Source organism: Nelumbo nucifera, chromosome 1 (genome assembly GCF_055504915.1).
Source record: "Nelumbo nucifera cultivar China Antique chromosome 1, China Antique-T2T, whole genome shotgun sequence".
Lineage (NCBI taxonomy): Eukaryota > Viridiplantae > Streptophyta > Magnoliopsida > Proteales > Nelumbonaceae > Nelumbo > Nelumbo nucifera.
The window spans coordinates 150096489-150106120 of NC_142649.1; the positions used below are offsets into that span (position 1 = coordinate 150096489).

Genomic DNA, 9632 nt, shown 5'->3' on the forward strand with positions numbered 1-9632 from the left:
AAAATGGCAGTATTTGGTGAATCTATCAACCACTACGAGAATGACGGACTTGCCATAGGAAAGGGGAAGCCCCGTTATGAAGTCCATGGATATATCCGTCCACACTTGTGTAGGAATTGGGAGTGGTTGTGGCAGTCCTGCTGGAAACTGGGTATCAACCTTATTTTTCTGGCAAATGACGCATTCGGCTATGAATTTTTGGACCGAATTCCGCATGCCTTTCCAGTGGAATTGGGTGGCTAGTCTCTTGTAAGTGCACAAAATCCCCGAGTGTCCTCCTGCTGGTGATGAGTGGAACACTTCCAGAAGCTGCTGAATATGAGTTGAATCCTGTGGTATCACCATTCGGCGTTTATACAGTAGCAAGTTATTCTCCATTGTGTACCCTGGGTGGCTAGTAGGGTCCTCTTGGACCTATGAACGCAGCTTGTTCAGTTGTGGGTGTCTTTCAGCTTCTTTCCTTAACGGACTCATGATGGAACATGTTGGGCCCGTGAGAAGTAATGGAAATAGTTGTGGTTGGCGTGTCAGTGCATCCACCACTTTGTTAGTGTTCCCTGCCTTGTATTTAATGACATAATCGTAGCCGAGTAATTTGGCTATCCATCGCTGCTGTTCCGAGGATAGTACGGACTGCTCCAACAGAAATTTCAGGCTATGGTGGTCAATTCGTATGATGAACCTCCTCCCTAGAAGGTAGGGCCACCACCTCTGAACTACGAGAACAATTGCTATCAGTTCGCGTTCGTATACTGACTTGGCCCATTTCTGTGTTGTCATTACTTTGCTGAAAAACGCTAGTGGCCTTTCTTCTTGCATGAGGACCGCACCTACTCCTTGGCTTGATGCATCACATTCAATGATGAAGTCCTTTGAGAAGTCTGGAAGTGCGAGCATTGGTGGGGACGAGACGGTTGCTTTAAGCGTCTCGAAGGCCTATTGGGCCTCCCTAGTCCAGCAGAAACCATTCTTCTTAAGTAAACTTGTTAAGGGGGCAGCAATCAGTCCATACCCTCTGATGAATCGCCAGTAGTACCTTGTTAGACCCAAGAAGCCACATAACTGCTTAACATTTTGAGGTCGGGGCCAATTTATCATGCTTGAGATTTTTTTCAGGTCTGTTGCTACAATGCTGTTTTCGACTACATGCCCTAAGTAGTGTACTTGCATCTGTCCAAATGCGCACTTTGACTCCTTTGCAAAGAGTTTATGAGTCCTTAGTAGTTCCAAGGTGATTTGTAGATGTACTAGGTGTTCGTCCCACGTAGCACTATATACAAGTATATCATAAAAAAAAAACGAGTATAAATTTGCACAAATGGGGTCAAAATATGTCATTCATAAGTGCTTGGAATGTAGCTGGCGCATTGGTCAACCCAAATGGCATGACCAAAAACTCATAATTCCCCTCGTGTGTACGAAAGGCAGTCTTGTGGATGTCACCCTCATGGACCCGAATTTGATGATATCCCGACCTCATGTCTAGTTTAGAGAATATGGTGGCCCTGCCGAGTTCATCGATTACTAGTATGGGAAATCGATCCTTCACAGTAATGTTGTTCAGGGCCCTATAGTCTATACAAAACCGCCATGTCCCATCCTTCTTTTTCACAAGTAATACTGGCGAGGAGAATGGGCTTTGGCTGGGTTGTATAATTTTTCTATCAAGCATATCTTGCACTTGTCTCTCAATCTCTAGTTTTTAAAAATAGGGGTAACGATAGAGCCTTATATTTGTGGGTGTCGTTCCGGGCAGCAATGGAATGCAATGATCATGGGCACATTTCGGTGGTAGTTCCTTAGGCTCTTGGAAGATCACTGAAAACTTCTGAAGTAGCTACTGTAGTTATATGTGGGCTTCTTCGGATCTGTTGAAGTTACTTCCTTGGGCTAGAATTGGGCCGTTCCCGTGGGAGTCTATCTGCATTAAAATGAAGTCCACCAACAAAACTGTCGACCAACAATTTCACCTCCAGCCGCAATTCTTCCCTGAGTCCACCAACAAAACTGTCAACAAGTGCGTTTTTTGGCCACCCTTGCATTGCATGCACACAGCTAACCTTTCAAACGCCATCTGATAATCTTGGACGGAACCAGTCTGTCGTAGCTTAGCGAGGCTTTCATCATAGTTTTCAAAGGCCGAGACTCCAAATCTCATGGTTAAGGCATCGATGAAGTCCACCCATGTAGCTCTTGGGTGCCGTCACCGGTACCACTGGTACCAGACGATCGCCTCTCCTTCCAGGTGTGCAGAAGCTAATGGAACACAATTAGGTCCCTGCGTATCGTGGTAATCGAAGTATCTTTCTGTTCGCAGAAGCCAGGATGTGGGATCTCCCCCTGCGAAGACGGGAAACTTGATTCTTGTCGTTCTTGATCCGCTGCAATGACTGGTGTCACTGCGTTCTTCCTACCCTTCCCGATTCGGCGCTGGTGGTGTCTGTTCCAGTCGTTCAAGCAAGGATGCGAAGCTTTCTTTGATTTCTTTGACGTAAGCCGATAATCTTTGCATTTCTCCTTCCATGTTGTCGACCATGTTCTCCATCGCAGACGACCTTGTGCTTGGCATCTTGGCTCTGATACCAACTTGTTAGGAACAGCCTAACTCAGGGACTTTTTCGAGGAAGCTTGCCTCCTAAACGAGAGAGAGAGAAGGAAGAAAGAAAGAGAAAGAGAGAGAGAGGGAGAGATTGTATTCCCAAAATCAATAATTCCTCTTCTGGCTTCCTTTCCTTATTTATACACTTCTGTTACAATTCTGTTATATCAGCCTCTCCACTTGTCCAGTTTGTTATTTAGTTTGTTCTAATGGTTGGTTGTCAGTTACATTACTTAAAGGCTGATGTGGCCTTTTCTTGTACACTTGTATTCCCTTTATTTGTGTCTCAACATTGTCTGAACAATTTCAATCATGATAAGAAGTCTCATCACAGTCAACACTGCATGTCTGGACATATCACTTGGCTACAAAGCTAGCTTGTCTAGAACAGTTGAACAGAACAGTGGCAACCTGGATTACGGTTTCGTCAAAAAAAAAGTGGCAACCTGGATTAACAACTCAAAATCCAGGTTGCCAATGTGACCAAACAAACACCACTAGCAAACAATGGCAATTATTGAAAAATAAATCTAGAACAGTTGACTGGAACAGCACACAAGGAAAAGGAATTAAACAATAACATATTTTGGACAGGCATCAAAGTGTCTGAAACTACACAAACCATAATTAAAGAGGTTATCTCTGTCAACAATTCCTACATTTTCCACTCATGTTATTCTTCAATAAGAGACATAACATTTATTGGACTGATGTTTTCTTTTTTTTTGAAATTTCATGAGATTTTTGCTCTGTTTTGGGGTGAAGAAACAACACTTACTTAAAATTGCAAATGAAATCTCATAATTTTAGTGAGCTCAAATTGGGATTGGATGGGATTCCAGGATTTCAGTAATACCATAAATGACACATGTTTTTATAATTATTTACAAAACAAATTAAAATATTCAATTTCAGAAGGTTTTATTGTTAATCCCATGGTGTCTATGGATTGCCCAGGCAGAACCTGGGAAAAGGGGAACCCTAAGCATGATTAGGGGAGTGATACTTTGGCTATCAGCAAAATGGCACCGAGATTAATCTTTAGGCCATTTAACATTTTCTGCTAGGCAACAGAAACATACAAAAATAGCATATTTTTGGTGTACATACAACAATATCTCCACCAGCTTTTCTTTTTTATCAGTAACAGTGAAATTTTATTAATGATATAAAATCAGGATTACAAAGGGAGGGAGCTAAAAAGTCTTGACTCCAGCTACCCAAGAAACTTTCTGACCATGCAGTGATTACAAAACAGCCCAAAATAATGTGTCTCTATTTAACCCTTGCCTAGCTAGACCGTCAGCCAATGCATTTGCACTTCTCTTTATCCATGTACATTGAATTTCCATGTCCTTGGCTAACCACTTATACTTCCTCTTTTCATTGCTGTATTTCCACATCATAGCACTGTCCAGTTTTAGCCATTTCACCACCGTTTCAGAATCACCTTCTATAACCACCTTTTTGATATTCATTTCCTTGACCCTTTGTATCCCTTCAATAGCTCCTAAAATTTCAGCCCTCGAAGAGTCTCCCACCCCAATCGGCCCAGAGTACATGGCTAACAAGTTCCCTGTTTCATCCCTTCTCACACCCCCAATTCCGGAAGGCCCTGGGTTGCCTATGCTGCTGCCATCAAAGTTCAGTTTGGTGAACCCAAGAGGTCGAGGAGTCTAGAAAGCTTTTAAGATCTTTCTACATAAGCCTGAATCTGCAATCTCCTTCCAATTCCTTAACAGCCCATCAACTGAGAACACTTTGAACAGTTCCAATGTTCTCAACCATTGTACCATCCTAATGTGGATGATCTCCATTCAACACTTTGAATCTGCACTCTCCTTTCAATATCTCCACCAGCTGGGCCAATCAGGTGGGTATATATCCATTCGTTCTTGTATCATTTAGCTTCTTTCTTTTTCATTGTTTCTTTGTTAACCAAGAGAAGGAGCAGGATCTATTCTTTCTTTCTCTTTTCTGCTTTTGATAGAAAAGCTTTGCTAATAATCAAAGAGGAGGTTCTTTTTTTAATAAAGAGGAAAGAAAACAAACAGGGTTGGAGAAAGATTCTCATTAAAATTTTCTCTTGCACTCAATGCTTACTTTTTTGTTCATTATTTGCACCCATTAGTTAAGTTCTTCCCAGCTGTTTTCAGAGATTTTTCAACCTACATGCTGCCGAATTATATTTCGGATAGTCCATGTTAATTATTTGTTGTATAATACTTGTTTATTCTTCATGTTTCTAAACTTAACTACTTATGCCATTAGCATGTGAAATCCAACTTGTATTATTTTACAAATAGACAATTTACATGCACCAAGTATTGAACTGCTGAGCTCCGGCAGTGATAGCCCATCCGAAATGAACAGGAATATGTTGCTTTGTGCAAAGCTCTTGATGGAGCAGAATGGATATGGCAAGATAGGATTCGTGTAGCCAACCCCAAATAGTGGGGATTAAGCATGAGTTAAGTATTGGGCAAATGACATCTTTGGTTCAGCGACTACATAATGCATCTGCCTAGGAGCCTGGGCAACTCTTGTAGGGTCTCCTGGCCAAAGTCGACAACCAAGATTAACCCCCCCCCCCCAAAAAAAAAAAGGTATCAGTCACTTAAGAACCTGCAATAAGAAACGAAAACATCGTTCTATTTGCCAAGAGTGTATCACAGGAAAACTTAAAGTTTGATGGTTAGTACCGTCAATCAAGCTTGAGACTGCTTTAAGAAAAAAGTTGAGACTGAAAAAAAAAAAAAACGAATCATATTGTTACAGTAAAAGAACCCGAGTTCAAGTTCCAACGCCGCCCAATGCTTCAAAAAAATAATAAAAAAACACTGATAAGTGGAATATAGTTTTCCAAATTCATAACGACTAGGCAAAAGTCCCCCGAAACATTAAGCCTACAACTACAATCCCAAACAACGCCTTCCTAATAAAACCCGACATACAAAAAAGAAAAAACCACAGAATTCGGGAAATAAAAAGGATGTAACTTACAGACCTTCAACGTGAGGATCCCCGTGGAAGAATTCTCCTAATACCATTTGTCTGTCCAATATAATGAAAGTCTGCTCTGCAAGACCACCCACCTTTCTAATGTTCATTTATTCATCAATAAGGAGACAACCCAACTGAGTACTGAGTTTTCTAAAGAAATATTTCAGCAAAGAACAACGAAAACAGGAAAAAAGGAAGAAGATAAAAAAGAAAAGGAAAAGTAAAGAGAGAAAGAAAGCAAGAGAGAGTACTATTGGGATCCTGAGTCCAAGAGAGCTGCATCTCGTACTCTTGATCCAACGTTAGTGGCTCCGACCCCGTAGCTTGAAGGAGAGCTGGATCTTGCATCCATTCATGGTACTTCGGGACGTGTTCGCTCATATACGGAACCAAAATCACCTTCTCTCCCACCAAGCTCGCCCTCATCCTCCCTACTCCCTACTCCCTACTCCCCCTCTTTACTGTCGCTTGCTTGGTCGCTGCCTCGCTCCCACTCCCTGCCTCGCGGTCACACCGAAAGCGGAAGAGCGATGATCAAATGGACGCGCTCTCGTCGAATAAGCCATGAGCGCACTTAGCGAGTTAGCGTGTTTATCACGCATTGGTGACAAATAAATAACAGCCCAGCCGCATACGTTGATTAACAAAACCATTACACCCCGAAATCTCATTAAACCTTGTGCGGTTGGATCGAATTGCTTTCCTGTTGGATTTTCTGAGCCCAGTTACTCATCTTTAAAAAGCAGGGATTCACAGCACCTTAGAATTCGTAAATTAGTTCCGTCAAGATGTATATTTATCCACGCTCGTATACAGAGGGTTAGGCCCAACGTACAGTTGGGGTGTGTGCCAACTGACAATGATATCAATTCACGGCCTCACGGGTAAGTAAGATTTTTGACATTTTAAATGTTTATAGGTTGAGCCTGTTCGTACTATTCCGAACCATATTTGCATTATTGATTTTGAAAAGTTAGACTAAACTCAAACTACGCCATATCATCAGCACGGAGCTATAGCAATCGAAATCCGAAACTGGATTGAGGTTAGGGTCGGGTTAGTACGGATTCATCAGTTAACCCGAGCCGATGACATCCTTAAGACAGGCATGATACCAAGGTAAGTTCACCACAATTAAGTGAAGTTGACAACCACGTGTGGATTGCCTGGCCTATCGCTTTGCTGGAGGGACCCACAAATATCTCAGTCTCATTCAACAGAGGATCTCCTAAAGTTAAAAAGAGATGGTCAAGCAAAAACCAACCCAAATTCTGTAGTAGATTAACAACCACCACCGGATGAATAGAGACATATATTTGTGGAATGTAGATCCGTTCACATGGACATGGGCACATGGCAATCAAATCCATTCTCATTTACTTTTCTTCAAAGCCAAACTTCAACCTCGAATATATGCTATAATCGTTTTCACTTTTCAGACCCCCTTTCCACTCAAATTCTTCTTTCTTAATAAAAAGTAGAACAAAAGCACAATGTGCACAGGCGGGTGCACCACAAAAGCACTTATTATGAGTCCACTGACCAAAACATTCTTAGGGAGGGATCATTCTTAAATGTTAATTACCCCCCACCAAACCTATTGTCTGACCCTTACCTTCAAAGTTAAGCTGGCCACACTACCATGCTCATAATTCTTGTGGTACCCCACCCCACCCCACCAGACATAATTCTATCTTGAAACATCTTACATACATAATCAATACAAGTTAACACAGATCGAATTTCTTTCACTCTGGAGCTCTTTCTTCTTTCACCTTTATTGAGCAACCATGAACTTCTTCTTCTTCTTGCTTTTCCTCTTCCCTGAGCCATGGACAGCAACAGCTGCTCATTGCACGACAGTCGCGGCCAGAAAAACTTATCAAAACTGCATGGCCCTCCCTACCCAGCAAGCCTCTATAGCATGGACATTCTACCCCCGCAACGCAACCCTTGATCTTGTCTTCTTCGGCAACTTCATCTCCCCATCGGGTTGGGTGGCATGGGGAATCAACCCCACCTCTCCCGAGATGACTGGGACTCGCGCCCTGGTTGCCTTCCCTGACCCCAATTCAGGCCTTGTTGTCCTTCTCCCTTATATCCTCGACCCCACTGTAAAACTTCAGAGGACCCCACTTCTCTCTCGTCCACTGGACATTCAGCTCCTCTCCTCCTCTGCCACCCTATACGGTGCCGGTGGTGGTCGGATGGCCTCCATTCACAACGGCGCCTCAGTACAGATCTACGCTACACTGAAGCTCGTTCCAAACAAGACAAAGATCTATCATGTGTGGAACAGAGGACTCTATGTCCAAGGCTACTCCCCAACAATCCACCCAACAACAGTCAACGACCTATCCTCCGTGGCCACCATAGACGTCTTGTCGGGCGTGGTGACTGAGAGTAGCCACAACAGTATCAAGACACTTAAAACCGTACATGCAACCCTAAATGCCATCTCCTGGGGATTCCTACTACCGGCCGGAGCTGTCACAGCACGCTACTTCAGGCACGTACAATCGCTAGGACCCGCATGGTTTTATGCTCATGCGGGTACCCAACTCTTTGCCTTCGTCCTTGGGACCATTGGGTTCGCAATTGGAATACGGCTCGGGGAGTTGTCCCCTGGAGTGGTTTATGGACTCCACCGCAAGCTGGGGTTTGCAGCATTTTGCTTAGCGGGTCTGCAGTCGTTGGCTTTATTATTTCGGCCCAAGGCAACACACAAGTTTAGGAAGTACTGGAAATCTTATCACCATTTTGTTGGGTACGCTTGTGTTGTCTTAGGAGTGGTGAACGTTTTCCAGGGATTTGAGGTGATGGGTTCTAGCAGGTCTTATGCCAAGCTGGTCTACTGTTTGGCTCTGTCTACTTTGATTGGGGTTTGTGTAGCTTTGGAGGTGAATGGGTGGGTGGTCTTTTGTAGGAAAGCCAAGGAAGAGAAAATGAGGAGAGAAGGTTTAGTTGGTGCTTTTGATAAGGGGAATGGTAGCAATAACAACTCCTGAATTGTATAGCATAGGTAAGGTTGCTGGTTGCATTATATTTATAGTTTCTTGATGAGATTGGATTGAGAATTCCATATGGGTTCTTCTTAATTTGGCATTAATGTAGCTAGAGAATATTTTAATTGAGCGCCATTCATTATTTGAAAACCAGCTGGTTATATATTGATTGGTCTCTGTAATTGAATTTATCTTATTCAATCTTATCTTGTCAACTGTTTTATGGTCTCTTTCCTTAGACTTAAACCATTCAATCTACTGTACTGAGCGCCAGTCTGGGCAATATAATCTTATCTTGTCAAAATGTTTTTTTTTTTTAATCAATCCCCTGGTTTATGGACTTACAATTAATTTGAAGGAAACATGGCTTACCCCAAAAAGAAGAATTTGGAATGTAAAGCTAATGAAGATTTACTAGTTCCAAAATCCAAACCAAACCAGCCGATGCAAATTTTAAGCATTGAATTTGAAGATAGAGCAGCTTGCATAGTTCACCCGGGCTTCCATAGAAGTGAATATGAGTCTAAGGCTAGGGCCCTAAATTGCCAATTTGTCTTTGTCTTTTGTATTCAAACCACCGTAGGCTCCTGTCCAGTAGATCAGCTGGCTCATAAGTCACATGCATATCATGGAAGATTAGAAGGTTCCAGCAAGCTTTATGATAAGGTCCTCCACTGGTAACTTGGGGATCGAATCCGGCCTTCACTTTGATTTTACTCATTTAGCTCGTCTAGTCGGACCATAATTCTACTTAAAATAGATATTTGGCACCCATCTACTGGTTGATTTTGATTATTGATTCTTGAATAATTTTCCATCCAGAGCCCAGAGGTCCTGTCTCCATCTCCAACATGTTCCAAATTACTAAAGTGGATCAAAATTTCAAATCTGTTTCAATGGTGGAGTAGTGGATATATAAATCCATCTTAAACAAATTATATCTGAATTCAAATTGGACTAGATCGATGGCCCTAAATACACATGCCAATTACCAAAACGCCCCAGAGATGCAACCTCCACTTCTG

The 9632-nt window shown here is 42.4% G+C and overlaps 2 protein-coding genes across 2 annotated transcripts in view; one reads left to right on the top strand and one right to left on the bottom strand.

Annotated features, from left to right (window-relative positions):
- LOC104606573 (Acyl-CoA N-acyltransferases (NAT) superfamily protein) overlaps nucleotides 1-6332 on the bottom strand; it is a 29719-nt gene extending 23387 nt beyond the window's left edge. Inside the window, exons 1-2 of the mRNA XM_010271851.3 lie at nucleotides 5854-6332; nucleotides 5607-5678 (exon numbers count right to left, since the gene is read on the bottom strand). Coding sequence (XP_010270153.1) covers nucleotides 5607-5678; nucleotides 5854-6028 — 247 coding nt within the window. The 5' untranslated portion in view covers nucleotides 6029-6332. The remainder of the gene's footprint in view (nucleotides 1-5606; nucleotides 5679-5853) is intronic.
- Nucleotides 6333-7051: 719 nt separating this feature from the next.
- Nucleotides 7052-8804, top strand: LOC104606574 (Auxin-responsive family protein). Its single transcript, XM_010271853.3, has one exon. It carries the CDS (start codon nucleotides 7393-7395, stop codon nucleotides 8608-8610), a length of 1218 nt encoding a protein of 405 aa, XP_010270155.1. The 5' UTR covers nucleotides 7052-7392; the 3' UTR covers nucleotides 8611-8804.
- Nucleotides 8805-9632: the final 828 nt, after the last annotated feature.